At 49.5% G+C, this 25404-nt stretch overlaps 1 protein-coding gene across 1 annotated transcript in view; it reads right to left on the bottom strand.

Moving 5' to 3' along the window:
• Nucleotides 1–24501, bottom strand: part of CNTNAP1 (contactin associated protein 1) — a 57972-nt gene extending 33471 nt beyond the window's left edge. Inside the window, exons 1-5 of the mRNA XM_048517592.1 lie at nt 24390–24501; nt 6281–6382; nt 4687–4880; nt 3742–3889; nt 952–1155 (exon numbers count right to left, since the gene is read on the bottom strand). Of these exons, the coding sequence (XP_048373549.1) occupies nt 952–1155; nt 3742–3889; nt 4687–4880; nt 6281–6382; nt 24390–24501 (760 nt within the window). The remainder of the gene's footprint in view (nt 1–951; nt 1156–3741; nt 3890–4686; nt 4881–6280; nt 6383–24389) is intronic.
• Between the last annotated feature and the right edge of the window lie 903 nt (nt 24502–25404).

Raw genomic sequence — 25404 nt, forward strand, 5'->3', positions numbered from 1 at the left:
ACTGTCATTTAAAAAAATGTGCATTTAAAACTGTGCATTTAAAACATCAACTTCTAATTATTTGCACAGGACTACTAATTTGATTGGGGAAGCAGTAGTGGGGAGGGGTCGAGGATTAATACTTCCTGCCAGTGCTATTTCCCACACCTAAATCACCTTCTTGAAGCTACTGTTAGTGCTATGGGGGGAAATGGGGCAGATATCTACTTGGCGCCTGTATTGTTCCCCAGCTGGGCAAACAGTAATTTTAAGAGGGTGATTTAGAGCACATAAGCACCCCAGTAGGAAAGGGTTAAGCAGCCTTTCCATGCACACAATGAAACCACATCCCCCTGGCATGTAAAATCACCCCCACAAACACCTCCGGTGCAGTGGCGTATCTGCCTAGGAATGGGGGGTACCCTCTGTCCCCGGGCACCACTAATCTGGTCACATGGGGGGGCGCACATGACCAGGAAGACGGCAAGGCAGCAGGAAGTCCTGCAGCCTCATCCTCTTTGGGTGCCCTTGGCCCCACCCATGTCGTCATCAATGTGGGCGTGGCCAAGGAAGCCCGAGGACACCGCCCCCCAAGACTCACCTCCGGCCCCAGCTCCCAGACGGCAGTCCCTTCTGCCCTCCCCTCTGGGGAGAGCAGAAGCAACTGCAAGGCTCCATCCTCGTCTCCTTTGCTTTTATAAACTGCCTGCTTTAAAATTTGATTCCAATATTAATGGCTTCAGCGCTGTCTCTCCACCAAAGGGGGCTAAGCCCGGGGGAATTACGCATGGATTTCTCACTGCTCAGGGGTGTGAGGAGCGCAATAACAGTGGCGTTCATGCACACGTCAATACAGAACCCCAGGTTTTCTTGCTTTTCCTCTTACATCCTACCAAGGCTTCTGCCCGTTATTCATTTTGGCAATTATGCCAGAGACCACCCAGTGAGCAACCCCCTCCCCCGCATCCTCACCGAGGCTCATGTTAAGGACCAGCCGGGCCTGCCGGAGCTCCACACTAATGTAGTCTCCCTGGACCCCCTCCCCGTACATCAAGATGCCTTCGCGCTCCATCGTTTTGAAGTTGAATGCGATGATGTCTTGGGTTGTACGGACAGTTTTGGGGCGGAACTTGTAGGCAATCGCATCATCGCCATCGAAGTATAAGATATCAGATTCTGCAGGGAGAAAGAAACATAAACAGACATTGTTTCAAATCAAGTTGGTGTTCTGAGCAGTCTCTTGGCTCGCCAGGAGGGTGGTGGCTGACCCCCCTGGCCAACCCCTGGGTTTCAGAGAGCCAGTGTGGTGTACTGGTTAAGAGCAGGTGGACTCTCATCTGAAGAACCAGGTTTGATCCCCCTCTCCTCCACCTGAGTGGTGGACTCTTATCTGTTGAACTGAATTTGTTTCTACGTATCTCCTGGATGACCTTGGGCTGGTCACAGTTCATTCAGAACTCTCTCAGCCCCACCTACCTCACAAGTTGTCTATTGGGGAGACAGGAAGCAAAAGGAGCTTGTAAGCTGCCTTGAGTCTCCTTACAGGAGAGAAAGGTGAGGTATAAATCCAAACTCTTCTTCTCAGATTGCTTCCTCTGGTCAGTGTGGAATTGGAATGGAGGTGAATTCTGAGCAATGGGAGGGCCTCTCTCTCTTTCAGAAAGCTATCAGTTTTGGAGTACCATCTGCAGGGTGGCTTAAGACATGATTGTGTCTTTTAGTTATGCAGTTCTGTTTCTGGTTGTGGCTTCCCCAGAAGGCAGCAGGACGTCCTAACTGACTTTGATAGGCAGCTGAGATACACCAGATGCAATGGTGCTCTTTAATAGTCTTTTTATTCGGATTTAGTAAAGTCCATAAGCTCAGTTCTCTTCACCTTCAAAACATCAGAAGATTGAACTTTACCTCTGTTTTGGGACAGGTCTACTAAGCTTACCCTGGTCTGGTCTGGTAGCCTTATCTTGCCCCAGCTCCTCCGTGAAGCCCCTTCTGTTCTCTGCGCCATTTCACCCTTTCCCAGCCAGCTGGCTTTCCTTTCCCCGCTCCTTCTGAAATCTCCCTTTTTAATCCCTGGGGCTCTGCCCACACCACCATGGCCCCTCCCTTCTTTGAGCCTTGTTCCTCTCTTAACCCCTTCTTTGCCTTACACCACCCCAGCAGGGTTTGTGTAGGGCTGCCAAAGGCCCTTACTGCTCCCCCTGCTGCTGTGCTCAACTGCTGTCAGGTGGGGAGGAGATTCTCCCGCAGGTGGTCCATTCACACAGCCTTTCAGGCTGCTACGGCCTTCCTCCAAGGGGCCCTGCCCTCCCTTGGAGCAGCCTCTTCCTTTCGCCCAGTAGGTTGGGCTTCCCCAGCCTCTGTGGCTGCCTCAGTGCCACACTGGTTCAGAATGGATGTGGCTGGCATGTATTTCTGATGGCATAAAGGACGGACCCAGGCAACGCCACACACACGACTCTGTGAAAATACAAATACATCCCTTGTTTACAGAGCTTCAATCAAAACTTGGCCAATGGGAAGTTCTGGTCCAGGCAGCTAATGTCACATGGATTCCTGAAATCACTACCAAGTATTAATTGACACTACGCACAAAATCTGCACAGAAATGCATCGAGAGGGAGGGTCAGTGGCCAAAACCACCCAACTGGTTGGATCAGCTGTGAACCAGCAAACGCAAAATAGTTCAACTAGAAATACATTAATCAATATCGGCCTTTGAGACTTCATTTTTTACCTATGGAGAAATTCCAACTCATAGGTCAGTCAACTGGTTTCACTTGGCATCAGGGAAACCAAAGAATGATTGACATCATAGCTGACACTGGTAAGGATAAATTTATAGGAGCATCACAGTTCAATTCCAAGTTGCATGGCATGAAATCTAATTAAAAATTATTCTTTCCACTTAAAGACTTATTCTCGCGCTCATTTTTCGGTTAATCGTGTATTTGACAGTTTTCGCTGAACTGCTTGTCTTTCCATTTAATAAGAAAACTATCCTTTTGCTGGATTCTGGAGATCTTCTGGAAGAAATGACTATTCTGGGAGCCAGTCATACTAAAGAACGTGGGCAGTGAAGGGTTTCCTTCTTGCTCTAGGTCATTTCTCCGAACAACAGATCTTCTCCCAAGAGTGACACTTCTCATCTTATTTTGTTCCTGATTGGTGATTCCTCGTGTCTGAAAGAAATCTGGAAACAAACTGTTCTCCTTTCCCAATGAAAAACAATCAGATGAATCAGAGTTTTCTGAGTTTGCAAATGCCTTAGCAGACCAGGTGCTCGGGAGTGGCAGCAGCAGCAGAAGGCCATTGCTTTCCATCCTGCGTGTGAGCTCCCAAAGGCACCTGGTGGGCCACTACGAGTAGCAGAGTGCTGGACTAGATGGACTCTGGTCTGATCCAGCAGGCTTGTTGTTCTGTTCTCTTTTATAACAAAGAGCAAACAATTCCCCAAACTGCTTCCACCAGACCACGGCCACACAGCCTGGAAAACCCACGACAACCAATTCCACAAACTGCTTCCCTACAAATTTCTTCATGTAACTGAACAATGATGGCAGATGGGATCTTTGTAATATACTATTTCAGAGTCCCAAGGAAATAATCAGTTTTGGTGTGGACACTTAAAAATAAGGGACAGGTGTTTTCCATTTCCCCATATGTCCTTTAGTATTTTGTGCCCCATGCACACCACATGTCCCAACTGTTCATATTTCCACGCTGTGGCATGAGTTAAACAAGAAGGGCTGTATCGTCACTCACGGTAGTAGCAGCCGTAGAGGCCCACCCGCAGGCCAATCGATCCACGGGGATTCCAAGCCACAGGGACGATGCGGAGGTAGCGAGCCAAGATCGGGTAGTGCAGGTTATGGCGGACCACCCCGCTCTCGTTCACGTTGCCAAAGAATGTCTAAACGGGAGAAAAGCACAAAAGCAAGATGTGAAGAGGCACCTCCTTGCCAGCAAAACATCTGTCTTCAAGCACAGCTGGACGAACACTAGTTTTAGGCTGATCCTACATTGAACCGAGAGGGGGGGTGGGTTGTACTAGATGGCCTGTATGAGCCCTGTAAGACCCCTGTAAGAAATAATAGTTTATAGTGCCGTGGTGGTGAACCTTTGGCACTCCAGATGTTATGGACTACAATTCCCATCAGCCCCTGCCAGCATGGCCAATTGGCTGAATTTTGTGCCCCCCAGGCGTGCGCCCGGTGCATGACGCACCCCCGTCCCCTTGTAGCTTTGCCGCTGTTTTTAAGCCACAGATTAGACAGACAGACAGACAGATGTTGAATGATTTTAAGCATCACCAGCATTGCTTAAAGCTGTCAGCCTTACAAGAACTCATGAAAATGTGGATTCATTAAATTAATGCTGCAACGAACTAAATAAAATAGTATTTAAAACCTGCACATTTTTTGCATATTCTCAACCACAGATTGTGGATACAGATGTCCATATTGTTTCATAACAACTGCCAAATGGAATCATTTTTGTAGGGATTAGGATTGGGATCACAATGGATGTCTATGCACCACACTAGAATCCAGTCCTTGAAAGGTACAACTGCAAGAGCACGGAACACATCAGCACCTGTGCATGCACCATCCTGCTGATAACCTCCATGCAGGCATGCACACAGAGGGGGAAATACCCAACATCTTCCTGCATCGCTACTTGCTCTGCTGAGGGCCACTACTCTCTCACCCAGTTGCTCCCCTGCTGGAAATAAGGCTTCCAGTTATTGGGATGGTCACCATAGAAGACGATGTAGCGCGTCACCCAATTGTAGGAGTTGAAGGTCCCTTGTGTGGCAATGGCATTGATGCGGCACTTTTGGGTTAGGTCAATCTGGAGCCAAGGATGCTTATCGCTGGGGTCAGGTGACCAGCCGCCAGCCCCTGCACAAGAGAGAGAAAGCAGGGAGGGCAGAAATATAGCACACATCTCTCTCACCGCAGAACCATGCACATGGCGACACCCCTCCCTCAGGTCTCAGCCACAGGTCTCTGGCACCTTCTCCACCCCGCAGCCCCCGCAAAGTTTAAAACAAACTTCCAATTGCTGCCCTTCAGAGGTGCAGCTAGGGAAAATGGAGCCCGTTGCAAAATCTGAGTTTTGCAGGGCTTCTTCATGGGCGGCCGCAGGCATAGCTGGAATCCACCCCCAACAGCATCACTTTCAATGGTGTTTAAGCTAGGGAGCCCAGATTCTCCTTTTAAATCCACCTTAAAGGGAGAATCTGGGGTCCCCAGTTGAAACAACATTGAAAGTGATGCTATTTTGGGGTGGATTATTTCAATGGTTAAACTGGGGACCTCACATTCTCCCTTTAAATCCATGCTGAAGGGGGTGGATTTAAAAGGAGAATCTGGGGAACTTTTGGGGTTTGCCTGCTATCAGGGGTGCAATTGTTAAGCTAGCAGCACCAAAATTTCAGGGTATCTTTAGGAGACTCTTCTGATGATACCACCCAGATTTGGTGAAGTTTGGTTCAGGGGGTCCAAAGTTATGGACCCTCAAAGGTGTAGCCCCCATCTTCTATTAGCTCCCATTGGAAACAATGGGGCACCCCTTTTGGGAGTCCATAACTTTGGACCCCCTGAACCAAACCTCACCAAACCTGGGTGGTATCATTAGGAGAGTCTCCCAACAAATCTCTGAAATTTTGGTGCTGCTAGCCTAAACATTGCGCTTCCTGCAGGCCAAAAACTGAAAAAACACTAAAAATGCAAAAAAAATTAACCTGATTTTTTTTGCATCCCCCCCAGGCTCACGCCTGGTGCAACACACACCCCCTTACCCCCTGGTAGCTCCACCTCTGCTGCCCTTTGGTTAGGACAAATCTGGGTTAGGACAAATCTGCACCCTATTTAAAAAGTCTGGACTCCTTCACACAAGAAAAGTTAGTCTGTGATAATCCTTCTCTCATAGGAGGAGATGATGGCTCATATCAGTGAACTTTAGAAGGCTCAGATAAAAGTAACTATTCCATCTGTAGGTCATCCATCCTCACCTATGAGCTCAGGGCAGAAGATCAACCATCCAGTGCTGCTTAGCAGTGATAACTAGATGTGCAGCCCAGCAGTTAGAGACCACGTATCTCCCCGATTGCAGATAGTCACAGGTAAGTACGGAAGATGAACACAGCCACCACACCCTCCTTTAAGCATTAAGCTTTTTTTGGAAGACTCCTGTCAAACTTAGATCACCTTCTCTTTTATTCCGTAAGGCTTATGCTATTAGGCTGAAGGAGCTGGGGATCTGCCTCTCCCCTGGGCTTCGCACATGCTGAACTCACCATAGAGCCGGCCAAAAGTGGCAGCACGGAAAATACTGGACCGAGACGAGGAGCCGAGATTCCAAGCGTAGAGGGGGCCGACCAGTTCATACGAGCAATGCCCTGCCAAGTGGTAAGAGGGACAGTGGGAAGAAATGAGTGTTAAGGCCAGACAGGAACCAACACACTTTCATTATTATTATTATGATTTATTAAATATATATCCTGCCCTTCCCAACCACAGTCGGGCTCAGGGCGGTGTATACACATTACCAAGGTTTATTTCCAAAGGAAGGCAGGTGCTGGATGGGACTTTGCCTTGGACCACCTGAAGTCAGATACCGGTAAGCCTTTACATAAGCCCTTCACTCATCAGCCCAGCCATTTCTGAACTGAACTGTTGCTGAAGGGCTTACGAAAACTCCCTGCATCTGACCAAATTTTGATAGGAACAGAGATGCTTTCTGACAACTAAACAAAACTTGATGTAGTGATGTTCCCAACTTCCATCTGAATTATAAAAACACATTCAAATTGGGAGGATCTGACGATTTCCATAAATGCTCCGCTTAGGTGGATTGAGCAATTTAGGTGTACATTGTAATCAGGTTTAGTCAGAATCAATTCCCTCTAAGTTTTCAGAACATTACTATGTTATTTGTATAGGTAAAATATTTTACATAAAGCCACTGTCTGCATTATACCGTAAATATCAAAAAGTAAGCCCTACCTGGCCCTGCCAACTTTCTAAAATTACTTGGAGGCCACCAAGGAAGGAAGTAGTTGGAACTATGGTACCCACAGGTGCTGTGTGGGGGCTCCTGTGCCTAATCACTATTACCCAATGACACAATAGTGATGTGTTGCCTTGATCATCTACTAGGTCCTCTGAATTCCCAGGTTTCATTCTTAAAGACTCTAGCCTGGCCCTTTTTAAGAAAAAGGTTATTATGCAAACCAATCAAAACAACGAATTCCTTTGCATTACACAGCAAAAGCAAGAGAAGAAGAAAAAATAGGATTCATCTGTAAGTAATCAACAGGCCATGTAAAGCACAAAATACTTACTAGACCTGTGGTGGCGAACCTTTGGCACTCCAGATGTTATGGACCAATTGGCCATGCTGGCAGGGGCTGATGGGAATTGTAGTCCATAACATCTGGAGTGCCAAAGGTTCACCACCACTGTACTAGACCTTTCTTAGAGGGAAAGTAAAAAAAAAAAACACAGTTAAGACAACCATAATATGACTAACTTCTCAAATAACAACAATGTTCATTTTTAAATTAAAAGAGATTATTGCGGTGCACGGCTCAGCGTGGCTCAGTTTAGACAAGTTAACAGATTATTGACAAGTAAAAAGTGATTGAGAGGACAAGATCTTAGCAACAGTCTGTTTCCCATTAACAAAGCTGGGTTCCAAATTACACCTCAGCTCTTCATTTCATCTTAGCGGCAATTTTACTACATCTAAAGTTGGCACTTCAGTCTCTCCTGGGATCTCCGCCTTCTCCACTGGCACCTCTTCTGTCTTGTCTAAGTTTGATTCCAGGTTATCCAGCACCCCACCAGGCTTTCAAGACATGGGCCCAGGGCAGTTACAAAATATTCTGGAAGCTTGGGCATAGGTCAATTGTACACTTCTGCTGTGCCCCACAGAAAAGGAACGTTTCCTTCATGGCAGAGATCTCCTTGCAGACGCACTGTGTGTTATGGCACTGCAGGTCCCGAAAGCCAACCAGTTAGTGAGAGCGGGGAAACCCCATGTTTTCCCTCGTTTTGGAGTTTCTGCTTTTTCCAGTGCCCCCCCCCCAACTCCTCGCTCTCTGCTCTGTGAGGGAAGGAGGGACGGAGTGAGAATGGTCAGAGAGAAAGAGAGGAGGGGGAGGCGATGCCAGCTGCAACATCAGCAAGAGCAGAGCCGCAGTGCTCTAGCACCACCAGCGGCACGCCTGGCAGTCAGCTTCCCCACTAGAGAGAGCAGGCAGAATGATTCCCTCGGGGCAGGTAAGCAGCCCCCCAGTGCTCCCCCAAGGCAAGTTTGCCTCCTCCCTCAGACATATATCTGGTCATTGACTGTAAATAAAGTCTTCTTCTTCCTCAGACATAAGGTGACCAGATTTTCACCTTTTTAAAGTGGGATGCGCGCGCGGCTGCAGGAGCGCACTGCCTTTGGGGGCGCTCCCCTGTTTCCCGCCCTGTCACAGGGTGGGAAAAGGGGAGCGCCCCAGAAGGCAGTGCGGCAGCCTTCCAAAAATCGGGAGATTTTAAAAACCCCGCGGGACTGGGACAAATTGCTTAAAAGCGGGACTGTCCCGCCAAAAGCGGGACGTCTGGTCACACTACTCAGACAACGGCTGGCTCTGTTTCCTTTGTTTCAAAAACACAGCAATGTCGATATGACAATATTGATATCACAGCAATTTAATATGACACCAATAGCAATATAACAGCAGTTTGAACAGCTTTAACAAAGATGGCAATCTTGTGACTACTGGCAGTGACCCAGAAGTGGGGGCAGGCAAGCTGTGCAGGAGGCAATGGGGCACCCCCTTGCTTGTAATCAGAGAAACGTGAGGAGGCCCCACTACAACCCCACTGGGGAAAGTGGTGCTCCAGGCATCACGGGCCGGACAAACAGAGCCCAGGATCCTCAACACACGGACAGCTGCCAACTCCAAAGCTACAGCTTTCTCGCTCAAAGGTTACTCAAAATGTCCACTGGAGACAAAATGAGCACTTGCGGAACTGCGCACGCCAGATCCCGAAATACTGATTCTGTTTCTCCACAGAAACTGGTTGGCAACCACACGGGATTTCAAGCCATTGGCTGGCGACCAGCATCAGAGGGAAGGGGCCGGGGATGAGGCTGCACTGGTGACGCGACATCACTTCTGACAAATACGCAGAAGTAAAGTCACCCCTCCAACCATGACACTCCAGGCTTCACCAAAACTTTACAGTTCATCATAGAGTTTTGGGAAAATCCTAGAGCATCATGTCTGGCAGGGTGATGTCCCCTCCAGGTATGACTCTAAATCTTAAGGTATCCCCCCACCCCGGCTGCCCCAACAAGAGAAGAAGGGAGCTAGGGAAGAAAGAATGAAACCATCAGAGCACTATCCCATGCATCAATCCAACAAGATGTTAGACCAAATACAGCTATGAATAAATCAAAAAAGGAACTCAACCAAGAAAATTGCCCTTAGCCATATGAAAGTAGTCCACCAGAACTAACAGAAATCCTAAGACCTCCTTGAAATGGATGGTGGGCACAGATGTATATCTGGTATATCTGAGGTTTCTCTGTCACTACCCACTAAATCACCTTACACTAAACAGGGAAATTGGACACAGGTCTACTGCTGACCACATGTTCTTTAGCCAGACAGAGTTTCTTCAGAACAGGTTGGCTCACAATTTGTTTCAATTCACATGAGAACATCCCTGGAACCAAAGAAGTATAATTATTTGCTAAAGGAACTCTCACTTTTTCCTAATTTAATTACCATATATCAGTGATGGCAAACCTTTTTGAGACCGAGTACCCAAATTGCAACCCAAAACCCACTTATTTGTCGCAAAGTGCCAACACGGCAATTTAACCTGAATACTGAGGTTTTAGTTTAGAAAAAACAGTTGGCTCCGAGACATGCGTTACTCAGGAGTAAGCTTAGTAAAGCGACCGTGCAACGCTTCAAATGGGTGAATCACGATCCTATGAGGGTTTACTCAGAAGCAAGCCCCATTGCCAGCAACCGAGCTGACTCCCAGGTAAAGGATCATGCCCAGGCTGAAGCTCTTAGATGTGTGTGTGTGTGTGTGGGGATTTTCCACCCCCCTCCCACATGATGTACTCTGTGCGCAAGTGCCCACAGAGAGGGCTCTGAGTGCCACCTCTGACACCCGTGCCATAGGTTTGCCACCACTGCTGTATATACTCCGCCTATAAAGTCGGACCTCGAATATAAGTCGAAAAGGGCACCTAATTTTACCACAAAAAACTGGGAAAACTTATTGACTCGAGTATAAGACGAAGTGGGAAATGCAGCAGCTACTGAAGTAAGAAATTTCGAATAATAAAAAAATAGATACCAATAAAAAATGTTTTTTTTGAATATTTATTTGCTAAAAGAAAAAACAGTCTGGTATCAACAATAACTTTAAAAGTTCTGAAGTGGAATATATAACTCCCACAGACAGCATCTCTTCAGAGTTTCATAGGGAAGATGCTCAACAAGATCCCCCTTTTAAAAAGTCCCCACAGGTTCTCCTTCAACACGGATAGCTTATCATGACACAGTGAAGATGCTTGCGTGGTGATGGCAGCCGCTGCCCCAAAGCAAGTCTTTTTTGCAGGTCTGCAAGCTCAGCCGTTCACTCGCGTATAAGTCGAGGGGGGCATTTTTCTGCACAAAAAAGTAGACTTATACACGAGTATATAAGGTAGTTATTATGGACAATGATCCAGGCTACAGAAAGTGACCAACACAACCTCAGCCACCCCAGCGACATTAGTCAGGGGGAACAAGGGGTCTGATTAGTTCAGGGGTCTGCAACCTGCAGCTCTACAGATGTTCATGGACTACAACTCCCATCAGCCCCTGGTGGCAGGGGCTGATGGGAATTGTAGTCTATGAACATCTAGAGAGCCGCAGGTTGCAGACCCAACTTGGTGTGGGGGAAAGCTCAACCCAACTCAGGGTTGCGACCTAACTCTGTGTGTGTGTGTGTGTGCGTGCGTGCGTGTGCGCAAATCAGCTTCCCAGCACACACAGAGGCAGGAGGAGCTTCATCATTCTCTCCCTTGTGCCCCATGAGCAGAAAAGGGCTGAGGGGATCACGCTGGTTGCCTGCTGACCAGACATATGGAACAAACAGTAAGGCAAATGGCCTTCTCCTCACAACCCTTTTCTGCCCGTAAAAGGGTGCTGTGTAAAAGCAAGGGACTAACGATTGGCCTCCTGTCCCACAGTGTGCTTCAGAGCCCATTTGCACACCCCCACACGCACAATTTTAAAGGTGAGCTCCTGGTCATGTGTTAAAGACAAATTGGGTTGGGGTTTAATGTATTCTCTAATCCAGAGGTCTGCAACCTGCGGCTCTCCAGATGTTCATGGACTACAGTTCCCATCAGCCCCTGTTAACATGGCCAATTGGCCGTGGTGGCAGAGGCTGATGGGAATTGTAGTCCATGAACATCTGGAGAGCCGCAGGTTGCAGTCCCCTGCTCTAATCACATTAAATGCAATAAAGTCTTCTTGTTACTTTAATCACACCCTAACTCTTTCTATAGAGCTCTGACAACCAATAGGACCAACACCTCAAATATAGGCCCTCAATCTACACCGGCCACTAAGTCTCTCTCATCCTGGAGAGAAGTGACTAGTGAGTGCCACAGGGTTCTGTCCTGGGCCCAGTGCTATTCAATATTTTTTATCAATGAACTGGATAATGAAATAGAGGGCATGTTAATCCAACTTGCAGATGATACCAAAATCAGAAGGGGTAGCTAATACCCTGAAGGACAGGGGCAGGATTCAAAATCATCCGGACAGATTAGAGCGCAGGGCCAAAACAAACAAAGTGAATTCCAACAGAGATAAATGTAAGATTCTACGCTTAGGCAGAAAAAGAAATGAAATGCACAGATATAGGATGGGTGACGCCTGGCTTGACAACACTACATGCAAACAGAGACGTAGCTGGGCAGGAGTGCACCCAGGGCGCACTTCGTGTTTTCCGCCCCCTGCACCCCCACCCCCCTCCTCAAATCTTTTCCATCAGGCAGAAAACAGCTTTTTGCCGGTTGAAAACAGGTCAGGCTGGTGGGGCGGGGCCAAGCCTGGCGAGGTGGGGTAATTTTCACGCCCCCGGTGCAACATGCACCCCCACCCATCCACTTGTAGCTCCGCCACTGCAAGTGAACAGTGTACTGCAAGTGCACAGTGGCAGATAGGAAGGCGCTCCATAGGGTGATCACTACTGCCCAGAGAATTATTGGCTGGCATCTCTTCTCTTTGGAAGAACTCTATAATTCCCGCTGCTTGAAGAAAGTTCAGAATATTCTGAAAGACCCGTCTCACCCTGCATACTCTTTTTTTGAAATATTACCATCTGGCAGACAGTATAGGACCATAAAAACAAGGACAAATAGGCTCAGAGACAGCTTCTACTCTAGAGCTGTGGCTATGCTGAACTCCATGGTGTCATGTTGATGTGGCTGTGTATGGATGGTTGGAAGGGGATTGTGAGGACTGTAGAACTGTGCATCAGAGGATGTTTGTATTTTCATTGTGCGGGCACAATGACATTAAAGTTTATCTTATTTTTAGAAAGGGATCTGGGAGTCTTGGTAGACCACAAACTGAACATGAGTCAGCAGTGTGATATGGCAGCCAAGAAAGCCAATGCAATTCTGGGATGCATCAATAAGAATACAGTGTCTAGATCGAGGGAAGTCATTGTACCACTCTACTCTGCATTGGTCAGACCTCACCTAGAGTACTGTGTTCAGTTCTGGGCACCGCAATTCAAGAAGGATATTGACAAGTGGGAACCTGTCCAGAGGAGGGCAATCAAAATGGTAAAAGGTCTGGACTCCATGCCCTATGAAGAGAGGCTTAGGGAGCTGGGGATGTTTAGTCTGGAGAAGCAAAGCTTAAGGGGAGGACATGATGGATATGTTTACGTATTTGAAGGGATGCCATGCCAAAGAGGGAGCAAGCTTGTTTTCTGCCGCCTCAGAGACTAGAACACGGAGTGATGGATTCAAGGGGCAGGAAAAGAGATTCCACCTAAACATTAGGAAGAACTTTCTGTCAGGGCTGTTGGACAGTGGAATGCACTACCTAGGAGAGTGGTGGAGTCTCCTTCTTTGAAGGTTTTTAAACAGAGGTTGGATGAACACATGTTAATGTCAGAATGGCCCTAGGTTTGACAGGGGGGAGGAATACTCAAGGTGAGGGATATTTCCTCTCCTCTGTCCACCAGTCGGCCTTGGGGGCCTGGTTTAGCTCATATCCCTATATGTGTGCAATGCCTTCTGTACTTTCACTTTGATCCTGTGGGAACGGGTTGGCGCCTTTTGGGGTGTGGGGGGGGGGGGGACAGGGGAATATAAGCCCAAGCTTTGCTTGTGATCTTCAGAATCGTCAATTTCTGTTCCTGATCTTTAGCATTCCCAATAAAAACGACAGCTAACCATCTACAGTTTTTTTATTTTGGACTGAAGTCTGACAGTTGGGAGCGTGTTTCTGCACGGAAGGGTGTTGACGGCCCTTGTGGTCTCTTCCACCTCTATGATTCTAAGAAATATTAGCAAATAACCTTACAAAATTATCACAGCTGATTCCCAAACTAGATGCCATAAATAAATCGGATCACCACAAATTACCACAAGCAATTTTTCTGGAGAGATTCAGCCAGCCTCAACAGCAGTGAAGAAGAACGCAATGGTGGTCTCCCCCTTCAAAGTTTCTTAATGGTATTCAAGTTTTCCAAATGCAGCCACGTGGCAGAAGGTGCTGCGTTGCCAGCCATTACGTTTCCTGCCCCTTTCCTAATAAGTCCTATCACAGAATTTGTCCTCTCAGCGCTGTCAATATTTTAACCAAGCCATCCACTATGATTCCAAGATTTCCTTTCCTCAATCAGTATATAACAACAACAACCACCTTTATTCGGCATTTAAAAATAGGTTCTAGAGCGTTGCCAGACATTTTTGAAATACAAATCAAGAGTACATTCAAAGCGCAGACAGGAAGACTGTATATAGCAGGATACATTACTTAGAAAATTCTGTCACTTGTAAAAGGAATTTTGCTACTTTTTCCAAGAGCATGACATCTGCATTGTTTAACAGAAACTCCACAACAGAACTGTCAGAGTCTCTTTCAGATTTGTCTAGGGCCAGCCTGGGAGAGAAATTCCTAATGCCCACATATCTCGAACAGTCAAGAATAATGTGAGCAAGAGTCTCCGCTTGATTTTTACAGTGTGGACAAACCCGATCCTGGAGAGGGATGGATAAGTAACGACCCTTTGTAATGGCCGATGGGAAGGTATTGGATCTGGCCCTTGTGATAATCCATCTCTGTTGGGGTTCAGTTAATAATTCAAGATATTTGGCTATGTGCCCCTGTTCTGGTATTATTCCGACAGAGAGGGGTAAGTATGATTTATTTGCTTGCCCCAATAAGATACGATATTCCTGTTCTAGAAGTCTACTTTTTAAGGTTCGGAAAATCTCTCTGGGTGTCAGCATACAGAGATCTTCAAGTAATAAACCTATTGAGTAAATTTTTTATTTGAGAAGTTGATACCATTCGGAGGCAAATAGGTCTGGTATATTAAACTGTGCACATCAGAGTTAAAACATAATTTGATCCAATACTTGAATGTATTCAGCCATGCTCTTGTTTCAAGTAGGTTCTGACCAGTTTCTAAGCATAGTACAGCACAATCAGTATATATTTTAACGAATTATTCCCCCCCAATGTACACATACATTACTGTAAATTTCGTTGTGCGTGCACAATGACAATAAAATGCTTATGCTTAAACATCAACTGCCACACTGCTGCACACTCACTCAGTTTGAAGAGATCCTTTTTGAGCTCTTCAGAATCCACTTTGGTTCCATTACCTTAAAGACCTCGATGTCTGCAAACCTCCCCGCTCTGTAGCTCAATCCAATTCCAAAGCATTTATGGAGGCGTCAAACAGCATTAGCCCCAGTGCGGATCCCTTGTGACCCCACCTGCTCACTTCCCTCCACTGCAAGAACTGTGCATTTATTCCTGCTCCTATCATATAACTGGCTTCTAATCCACAACAGGAACCTGTTCTCATATCTCATGATTGCTAAGATTACTTTGGAGCCTCTGCAAAGTGGTTGTCTTTCAAAACCCAGGCTATTATTGCTCTTGAGTTTTGTCCCTCTCAAAAACATCAAAAGGTTGACAAAAAAGCTTTCCTTTTACTGACACCATTTTGATTCTTTCTCAGTAGGAGCTGTTCCTCCATCCCTTTAGGCCATAGGTGTTGAACTCGTGACCCTCCAGATGTTATGGACTACAGTCCCCATCATCCCCTGTAGTCCATAACATCTAGAGGGCCGTGAGTTTGACACCTGTGCTTTAGGCATACGCAGTACTTACCCTATGGCTGTTTGCTTTGCAGTGGGGCTTCCCTGCATGTGTTAGTGTGCATGCGAGGAAGCACAAACTCCTGTTCTACAACTCTTGTTCTACTGTAAATTTGCTTGAAAGCCCTTGCTTAGAAAATCTACTCACCTTAGTCTGAATATCCATGATGCTTAAGTCAAGAGCCTTTAACTCTAAACAAAGGATGGCCACCCATACTGTTATAGATTCCAACAGTTAGCAATACTATGCCATATAAGCCCTGCCCAGACATTTGATTTTGGCACTCCAATGGAACGTTACTAAAGAAGAAGAAGAGTTTGGATTTATATCCCCCCTTTCTCTCCTGCAGGTTATTGTTATGATTCCTCCGAGCCCTGCCATCATTCTACCTGCAACTGCTACTCATTTTTTTCCTGCAATAGACCAAAAGTGTCACAATCGGGGAAAAAAGAAGCCCAATCGATCTCCCAGAAATGCTGGAGCAGACAGAACTGTTCCTGAGTGGGCGGGGGAAGGTAGGGAGGAGTGGACAACACAAAAGAAGGCCAACCCGCATTGGCCTGCTTGCTTTCACTGCACAGGCAGGAGGAAAGCTGCACTTTACCCAGCTCTGCAAACTGCAGGGATTATCTGATCTGTGGCCTGGTGAGTTTGGAAAAGGTGAAAATGTGTGCACAGTGGAAAAATCTGAGCTAAAGGAAATGTAGCCTCACTGCAGGGCATAAATGACCCCTATGTAATTCATAATTCTATTTTAATGACATTTTCCACCAATTTCCTTGGATGCTGCCATATAATGACTACCTTGGGGCTTGAGCCTCCCTCACATATATGTTTGAGATAAATGAATCATTGGGGGCAGAGGTGTTCCTCCCATTGGGCAAAGTGGGCAGTTGCCCAGGGCGCCCCCCCCTTGAGTGGAGGGCGCATACATAAATGCAGGTTCTGTTTCATGGGATTTTTGTATTTTCAGTGTTTTTCCGCTTTTGGCCTTGCAGGGGGCGGAGTTTTAGGCTAGCAGCAACCACAATTTTCAGGGATTTTTTCAGGGAGAGACTCCTCACTGATGATATCACGAGACAGGTTTGTAGTTTAGGGAATTGCTTATCCAAAAGTTATGGACTCCCAAAAGTAGTGCCCCATCCCCCATTGTTTCCAATAGGAGCTAATAGGAGATGGGGGCTACACCTTTGAGGGTCCATAACTTTGGACCCCCTGAACCAAACTTCACCAAACCTGGGAGGTATCGTGAATAGGGGCTCACAAAGATTAGCTGAAATTGTGGTGCTGCTATCTTTAATAATTGCACCCCTGGCAGCAGGCACCCTCTAAGTTTCCCCAGATTCTCCTTTTAAATCCACCCCCTTCCTGCCAATGCTTGTTTTCTTTCTTTCTTTTATTCTCTCAATGCCTAATAAAGGTTATTATTATTATTATTATTATTATTATTATTATTATTATTATTATTATTATTATTATTATTATTATTATTAAATCCACCCCCTTTGGCATGGATTTAAAGGGAGAATCTGAAATCCCCAGTTTAAACATTCAAAGTGATGCTGTTTCAGGGTGGGGGAAAATCCACCGCAAAATAGCATCACTTTCAATGTTGTTTAAACAGGGGACCCCAGATTCTCCCTTTAAGGTGGATTTCAAAGAAGAATCTGGGCTCCCTAGTTTGAACAACATTGAAAATGATGCTGTTTGGGGGTGGATTCCAGCATCACTTGTTTAAACTAGGGAGCCCAGATTCTCCTTTTAAATCCACCTTAAAGGGAGAATCTGGGCTTCCCAGTTTAAACAACATTGAAAGTGATGCTGTTTCCACCATTGGGGGGACTGGATACAACACCATAAAATGTTTTCATAGCAGTAACAAAATATTTTGAAAGCATTTTGAAATTGTTTTCAAAAAAAATATTTCTGCTGTGTGGCATGGCCCATTGCTGTGTTCAGATTTGTGAGTTGGGGCATGTTCTATAATGTGATGGTGACTTTGAAACGACCTGGTGTAAAAAAATCATTGCTTGGTCATGGTACGGGAGGGCGGCTGCCCATGGGGCAGGGATCAAACTCAGGTTTTGCCCAGGGCTCCAGTTTGCCTAGGTACGCCACTGATTGGGGGGATGGTGCAGTTGGGAAGATCTTTAATCAGTGTGATGTAGCAGTTAAGAACAGCAGACTCTAACTTGGAGAACTGGGTTTAGTTCCCTCCACCTGAAGCCTCCTGGGTGATCTTGGGCCAGTCACAGCTCTTTCGGAACTCTTTGAGCCCCACCTACCTCACAAGATGGTTGTTGTGTGGAGAGGAAGGGAAGGTTATTCTAAGCCTCTTTGACTCCTTAGAGGAGAGAAAAAGCAGTGTATAAAAACCAACTCCTCTTTTCTAATCGTCCAAGAAAACTTTCAGGACTCAAAGTGACTTGTATTTGTCCAGGCAGAAACATATTGGGGTGGGCAATCTTAGCTACCTTTACTGGACCAGCATCTGAAGGTGCCCCAGCGCCCTCCCCTGCTTACTATGAGTCCCTAACATCATCGAGGGTCATGTAAGGATTTCGCGAGGCGCTGTTTTAGCTTAAAATTGCTGTTTATATTGTATTTATGTTTTTATATTTGATTTTTTTTACATGATGTTTTTGTGCACCGCCCTGAGCCCTTCGGGGATAGGGCGGTATATTAAATCTAATAATAAACAAACAAACAAACAAATAAATAAATATCTGACAGGGGAATCCAGCTGACGCCAGTTTGGCGGAATCCATAAACCTGCACACAACAGACTGCATTTGGGAGGGAGGCACGCTGGTGCTGGACCCCCCTTCCCCGTTCTGACCTCATCACAATCCGCTGCTGAAACACCATCAGAAGAAGGCAGCGGAGGGGGAGAGAGAGAGACAGTCAGAAAACAGGGAAGGAAGGAAAGTGTCGAAAAGGAGAGAAGAAGAAGTAGAAGAAGAGTTTGGATTTATATCCCCCCTTTCTCTCCTGCAGGAGACTCAAAGGGGCTGACAATCTCCTTGCCCTTCCCCCCTCACAACAAACACCCTGTGAGGTGGGTGGGGCTGAGAGAGCTCCGAGAAGCTGTGACTAGCCCAAGGTCACCCAGCTGGCGTGTGTGGGAGTGCACAGGCTAATCTGAATTCCCCAGATAAGCCTCTACAGTTCAGGCGGCAGAGTGGGGAATCAAACCCGGTTCCTCCAGATTAGATACACGAGCTCTTAACCTCCTGCGCCACTGCGGTGCGCAGGAAGTGCACAGGAAGCTGAGAAGACCCCGAAAAAAGATATGGAGCCGGTGTGGAAGCAAGCATGTCTCAGATATCACATCAGAGGGCAGCACAACACCCACTCGTTCAGGCCATTAGGAAAGAACCTTGGCATCTCCAGATGTTGAGGACTCTCCTCATCAGCCCCTGCCAATTGGCCATGCTGGCAGGGGCTGATGGGAATTGTAGTCCATAACATCTGGAGTGCCAAAGGTTCGCCACCACGGCACTAGGCCCATGCGGGCAGAGGGGTCAGGAGGCCCCAAACCCCCTCCTGCTGCCCCCCTCTTCGCTGCCTTCGTCAGAGATATGGGGGCAACTTGGGGGCAGCTATAAAATCAGTCTCTGCCTTGACTTTGTGTAATTCAGCTCTTCCCCTTTAAGACAGGCCCGCCCACACCAGTACATTCCTTTGCTGGGCAGAAGTAGCTGTCCTTATGGCTCCCTCCCAGTCCCTGATTGGCCAATGGATCTATAGTAATTGACTGATCAGGCCTGTGTTCTTTTTTCCCAGGGAGGGGAAGGAAAAAAAGTTGACCTGTCAGGGATGCTCTCAGACGGAGAAGCACAGGTGTCAAACTCGCGGCCCTCCAGATGTTATGGACTACGGTTCCCATCATCCCCTGCCAGAATGATGCTGGCAGGGGATGATGCGAAATGTAGTCCATAACACCTGGAGGGCCGTGAGTTTGACACCTGTGTGTTAGGGTTACCAAAGCCCCAGGGAATGCCTGGTCTCCCTAAAACCCATTATTCTCCTACTCAGAACCAGACCTATGCAACAGAGGCCCCTTCCGCACACGCAAAATAATGCGTTTTCAAACCACTTTCACAACTGTTTGCAAGTGGATGTTGCCATTCCGCACAGCTTCAAAGAGCACTGAAAGCAGTTTGAAAGTGCATTATTCTGCATGTGCGGAATGAGCCTAGAGTGAACCAAGAGAGAATCCCTCCCTTTCCACATGTCTATTTCACTCAAGACATTTAGCTGTCCCCCTGCAGATCCAGAAGGAGGTGGGCATTTTCTATTTATAAAAGGGTTAATTTTGTATGTGAACAAGTTGCTGAGGTCACTGTTTATGGCCTGATCTATTGATTAGCTATTGGTCAGTCAGACAGCCATTGCTTACATGTTAGCGAGCGCATACATCTGAAGTTATAAAGTTAACTCTGTTTCTTTGTTTGAGCAGACACAAGACCCCGCCCCACACGACCACGGAACAGCAGATAGGTACCAAGATGTAACCAAACATACAGTCATATGTATTGTCGAAGGCTTTCACAGCCGGAATCACTACGGTAATAGAGCTGTTCGCTTGTGGTTTTAGAAGGACTCTCTGGCCGATTCTTAGCGAAAATTCTCTCCTGACGCGTTTTAGCCTGCATCTGAATGGCTGGCGGCATCTTCAGAGGATCCTCTGGAAGATGCCAGCCACAGATGCAGGCGAAATGTCAGGGAGAGAATATGCTAGAACACGGCCATACAGCCCGGAAACCACACAGCACCCCATACAGTCATAGTTCACATGAGTCCACCAAACATTTTACCAGCGCAACATGTGTATACACTGGAGCTTGTTTGAAGCACATACATTGAAATTCCCAGAACAAGCACTGCATGAAACAACAGAGGCCTTTCCGAAGATGCAGAAAGACAAACCGAAAACAGAGCTTTTAGTCTTGTACAAGAGGCAAGAACTCAGTATCAAGGATGCTTAAATGCTACTGCGTACACTTTGCGACAAGGGTCTAAAGGCATGTCCAGCATGAACAGCGAAACTATTGAGAATGTCAGGGATCACTTCAATGACTTTCCTGGGAAACACGATGTCTGACGACTGACTTCACCGTTAGCACAGTTGTTCACAGAACAGGGGCTGACTAAAGGAATCCTAGATTTTAATCACACAACAACTGAACCATTTACACCTTCACGCTATTTATTTGCGCTAGCTTGTTTTCATGCAGTAGACAACACACACACACACACGCCTGGTAAGATAAAGTGTTTAATTTCAGCTCCTGTTAAGTCTTAAGGCTGTGGTGGCGAACCTTTGGCACTCCAGATGTTATGGACTACAACTCCCATCAGCCCCTGCCAGCATGGTCAATTGGCTGAAGGGAAGCCACCATAACACTCATTCTATTAGTACAGGGGTCTGCAACCTGTGGCTCTCCAGATGTTCATGGACTACAAATCCCATCAGCCCCTGCCAGCATGGCCAATTGGATAGCGAAGTATCAAGGAGAGCCACAGGTTGCAGACTCCTGGATGGGGTTTTCAGGAAATAGAAAGAGGAAATAGTGGGGAGAGGGGAAATGAGGTGTCTCCTGCAAACCCTTGTAGGTTCCCACTTGTAATACCCTGTTTCCCCAAATATAAGGCATCCCCTGAAAGTAAGACGTAGCAAAGTTTTCGTTTGGAAGCATGCCCGACGGAACAGAACACAGAAAAATAAGACATCCCCTGAAAATAAGACATAGCGCATGTTTGGGAGCAAAAATTAATATAAGACACTGTCTTATATATAAGACACTGTCTTATATTCGGGGAAACACGGTATTATAGCAATCTATACTTAGTTTACAAAAATGTAAGCTGGAAACTACGAAGTCTCTCTAGCACTTTTCATTGCGGTGTTATAAAGGAAAAGGCGTTGGCTGCTCGGTCCTCCTTGTAACTCCTCGGCCAAAAGGTTGGCCAGCTCCACTTAAAAAGGGAAGCTGGAGGTAGAACATGGCTGGAATACTGGAAGCGCTGGCATGCTACAGGGACAGAGCTATGAAGAGTCACGAGCAGGGGTCCCCAAACTTTTTAAACAGGGGGCCAGTTCACTGTCCCTCAGACTGTTGGAGGGCCGGACTAAAAAAACTATGAACAAATTCCTATGCACAAATGATTAAAATGCTGATTTCACCTTTCAGCCTTTCTGTCATGGTCTATTTTAGAAATAGTGACCAAAGTATGTCAAGTACACAGGGTGGGCTCCAAATATTGTTGGGAGGCTGTAATACCTTCCCTGTTAAAAAAAGCAGAACTTTCCCAATGAAGCATTCCATCTAACCCAGGATCAGGTATCTTCCTGGGTTCTTCCTCCCTAGCAGCCAGCGAGCGATTCGCCAGCCTGGCTGATGCCAATGGGAGTGAGGCGGAACACAAAGCCTGAGAGCAACACATGGAGTAGCTGAGAGGAAAGGGCGGAGCAGGCGTTGCCACATATAAGGTTTCCAACTCTGGGTCAGAAAATTCATGGAGACTTGGGGTGCCATCATGTATCTGTAAATCAACAGCCGTTGGGGCCGTTCCTCCCTTCCCTTGAGCCCCCACTGCACATGAATGGAGCCATCGCCGCAACGCCTGGCGGGCCGGATAAATGCCTTCAGGGGCCACATTTGGCCCCCGGGCCGTAGTTTGGGGACCCCTGGTCAAGAGGCTGGGAGGGGTCTCCCAGCGGCAGAGGGGATGGCCTTAAAGGTCTTCTCAGCCAGCAGGGAAGAATCATCTGGGGATGGAAGCAGCCTCTATAGCCCAGCCCCAAAGGCAGGGCAGCCTCCAACATCACAGCCCCTACAGAGATACGCCACGCCACGCCCGCCTGCCCTCCCTCTGAATGGCGGCCAGCCTCTGCTTGTTTTTTTTAATCCCTTAATTAATTAAACAAATTAAAAAGGGGAGGCAGTTGGGAGTGTGATCTCTGGAGCTGGCTTTTGCCACCGGCTGGACCCGGCCAGCATCCTCCGGCTCCCAAATGTTTCTGCCCCAATAAACGTCTCTGCCTTCAAGGTGCCACCAGACTGGCTCCTCCCTCGCACGCTCCTGTCTCCCCACAGCCGTATTTTCTTCTCCTGTTTGCTTCTCTGCGTTTTCCTTCCGTCGGCTGTGAGAAGCGAGAATGCTGAGCAGAAAAGGTGCTTAGTGATGCTGGAGGGGTGCTCCCTCTGCTAGCGCTGGCCTCGCCTCAGGAGGGCTTTCAGCCCCAGAGGAGGAAAGACAGTCCCACACTGCACGCTTGAGTAAAGGAACGTGCTTCTCTGAGCATGTGAAAGATGCCCTTAAACCACCACCAGATAACCAGACAAGCCTCCATTCTCATCTCTCCCAGTAGCTGCGATCGAGGCGCACGAGGATTTAAACCCCCAAACATCTCAGGGCAGAAAAAGAAGTATTTAATTGCACAGGCCCAAAACACTGAAGGGGAACGGAAGCGGTCTTTGTTGGCAGAAAAGCGGCAGACACACTGGTTAAAGGTAAAAGGTAAACATTTACTGGAGAACTACATTTTCAGACAAGAAAGCTGAGAGACAGAGAGTCTCTCGCTACCTGGCTGACTATGAGGATGCTTCCGAGAAGAAAAGAGAGCATCAGTGGAAGGGGCAGACAAGAGGATGACGGGCCCTTAACCTGTCATTCCACCTGAGCTGACCACTCATCCGCCCCTCCCTCTTCTTTGCATACCAGGCAATGCTGACCCCAGCAGTCTGTTAAGCACCACCAACTCAGTGCTGGGAGAGAGAGCAGGTCTACATCAGAGTCTGAGACAAGAATCAGCATCTCTTGGTTCCAAGGCAGGGAACAAATATTGAGGCTGTTTCTCTCCCACAACAGAGTCAGCGACCCCCCATCTCTATCCTCAGCCGCCTTCCCAGACCGGCTTCTCCCACCCTCCTGTTAGTACCCGTTGGACTGGCAGGCAGGCAGGCAGGCAGACCTGAACTGCAGCGCCAGCGGCCGGCACTCCCTTTGAGCAGGCAATGGAAGCTCCCGGTCCAACGGCCCTCCTGGCCCCACCCTAACCCTACATCCCCCACCCCCGGCCATAACTTTCCCGGGACGCTTACACCAGAGAAGACCGGAGGGATCGGACTCAAATTACGGGGGGGGGGGGTTTCTAGGTGGGGCAGAAGCGCACCTGGCTCACCTGCACGGCTCGTTTGCGCCTTCCAGCTGGGTGGCCTCCTCCTCCTCCTCCTCCTCCCACCCTTTCCCGTCCCTTAGAAACTCAGCTCCGCGGGGGGCCTCGCTCGGGGTCATTCCAGGGCCGCGCCCCGTCGGCCCCCCCCCCCCCCCCCCCCCCGGTCGATCTCCAGCAGCCCCTCGTGTACTTTCCCGAGGCTGCCAAGGGCCGCGCTGGTGCCCCGAGCGGCGGCGACCCCACCCAGACCCACGTCGCGTCCCCAGGAAGGGGCCCAACTGGACGGCCAGTCCGGGGTGGGGGGGGGCTCTGTCTGCCTCGCGCGGGCCCGCGGATCATGCCTGCAGGCCGGCCCCTCCCGGGCGTTCCCCCGCTTCTGCGTCCTGAAGGTCATCGGGCCGGGCCGCCGCCCCAGGGGAAGGGGCCCCGCCCGGGACCTCCAGCCCGCCCCCGCCAGGCTGGGCCCCCGTTCCTGCCCGCCCGGGCCTTTCACTGCAGAGGGACCGGCGCACCCTGGGGGTCGCGGCCAGGAGCGGGGACCACGGAAACCGAGGCCGAGGCGCTCCCAGGGACCCCCGACCCACGCGGGCCCAGCCCCCCCTCCCAGCCCGGCGCAGGCTGCGCTCGGCCGGCAAGCGCCCGAGGGAGGTCCGGCTGCCCCCGGCCGCTCCGATCCCCCCGCGGCGAGCCCAACGAGGGTCCCCCGGGCAGCCGGCAGCCGCCGCACCCGCCGCCGGCCCGGCTGCCGCAATGCAGCTGGGCCCGCCTGGTGGCGCCGCGTCCCGGGACACTCACGCCTGAAGAGGTGGCTGGCTCCCGCGCGCCCGACCGCCGCCGCCGCCGCCGCCACCAGCAGCAGCAGCGCGGCCCACAGCAGCCGCCGCCGCCGCCGCCCCTCGCCCGTCATCCTGCAGCCGCCTCAGTGCGCCCCGCCGCCGCCGCCGCCGCCCGCCCTCCGCCCGGCCATCGCCCCACGTGCGCTCCCTCTCCCTCTCGCGCCCGCCGGCCGGAGCAGCCCCGCGCGCCCCCGACGCGCCGCCCCCGCCAGCGCGCGCCCCGCGCCAAGGAAGGCGCTCCCGGCCCGGCCCCCCGACGGCGGCGACGACGACGGCGCGGAGGAGACGCGCCAGTGACACCCGGGCTGACCCCCCTCCGCCCGGCGCTCCCCCCTTTGGCCCTGGCTCTTTGGCCCTGGGCTGGGCAGCCTTGAGCGGGGGAGCAACGCCGGCCGGGGCCAAGAAGCGCCGGTCTCACGGAGTCCCCCCCCCCCCCGCCACCCCGATCCCCGCGCGGCCCGGGGGGGGGGGGCCCTGGCGGGAGGGGGCGCAAGGAGCGCAGGGGCGGCCTCGGAGCAGTGGGGCCGGGGCCCTCTCTCGGCGGGGAGGGGGGGCGCAAGGAGCGCAGGGGCTGGGGCCCCCGAGGCCGCGTCCCTCGCTAAAGCCGGGTTGAGCCTCGCGGGGGGGAGGGGGCGGGGGCCGCAGGTGGCCGAGGGATTAGGCGGGGGGGGGGGGCTGTTAGGATTTCGGCTTCATCCGCGACCAGGAGCCCGCCTCTCCATCCCGTTATCCTTTTCAGCCACAAGGGGGGGGGGGGGGGGGCAGATATGGCCTGGGCCAACCGCCTCACCTACCCCATCCCTGGCAGAAGAGGCATGGGGAGCTTGCAACAGAAGGGAGAGGACTCCAAAATTAAAGTGATCCCATCAGATCCTGATTACAGGGCACAAATTATGGGGCGCCTGTGGGGAGCGGGAAGCCCCCATCAAACCCCCAGGGGCGCCCCCTCCCCCCTCGACCCCACGGGCTACAAG

This window comes from Sphaerodactylus townsendi, linkage group LG15, assembly GCF_021028975.2.
Source record: "Sphaerodactylus townsendi isolate TG3544 linkage group LG15, MPM_Stown_v2.3, whole genome shotgun sequence".
NCBI lineage: Eukaryota > Metazoa > Chordata > Lepidosauria > Squamata > Sphaerodactylidae > Sphaerodactylus > Sphaerodactylus townsendi.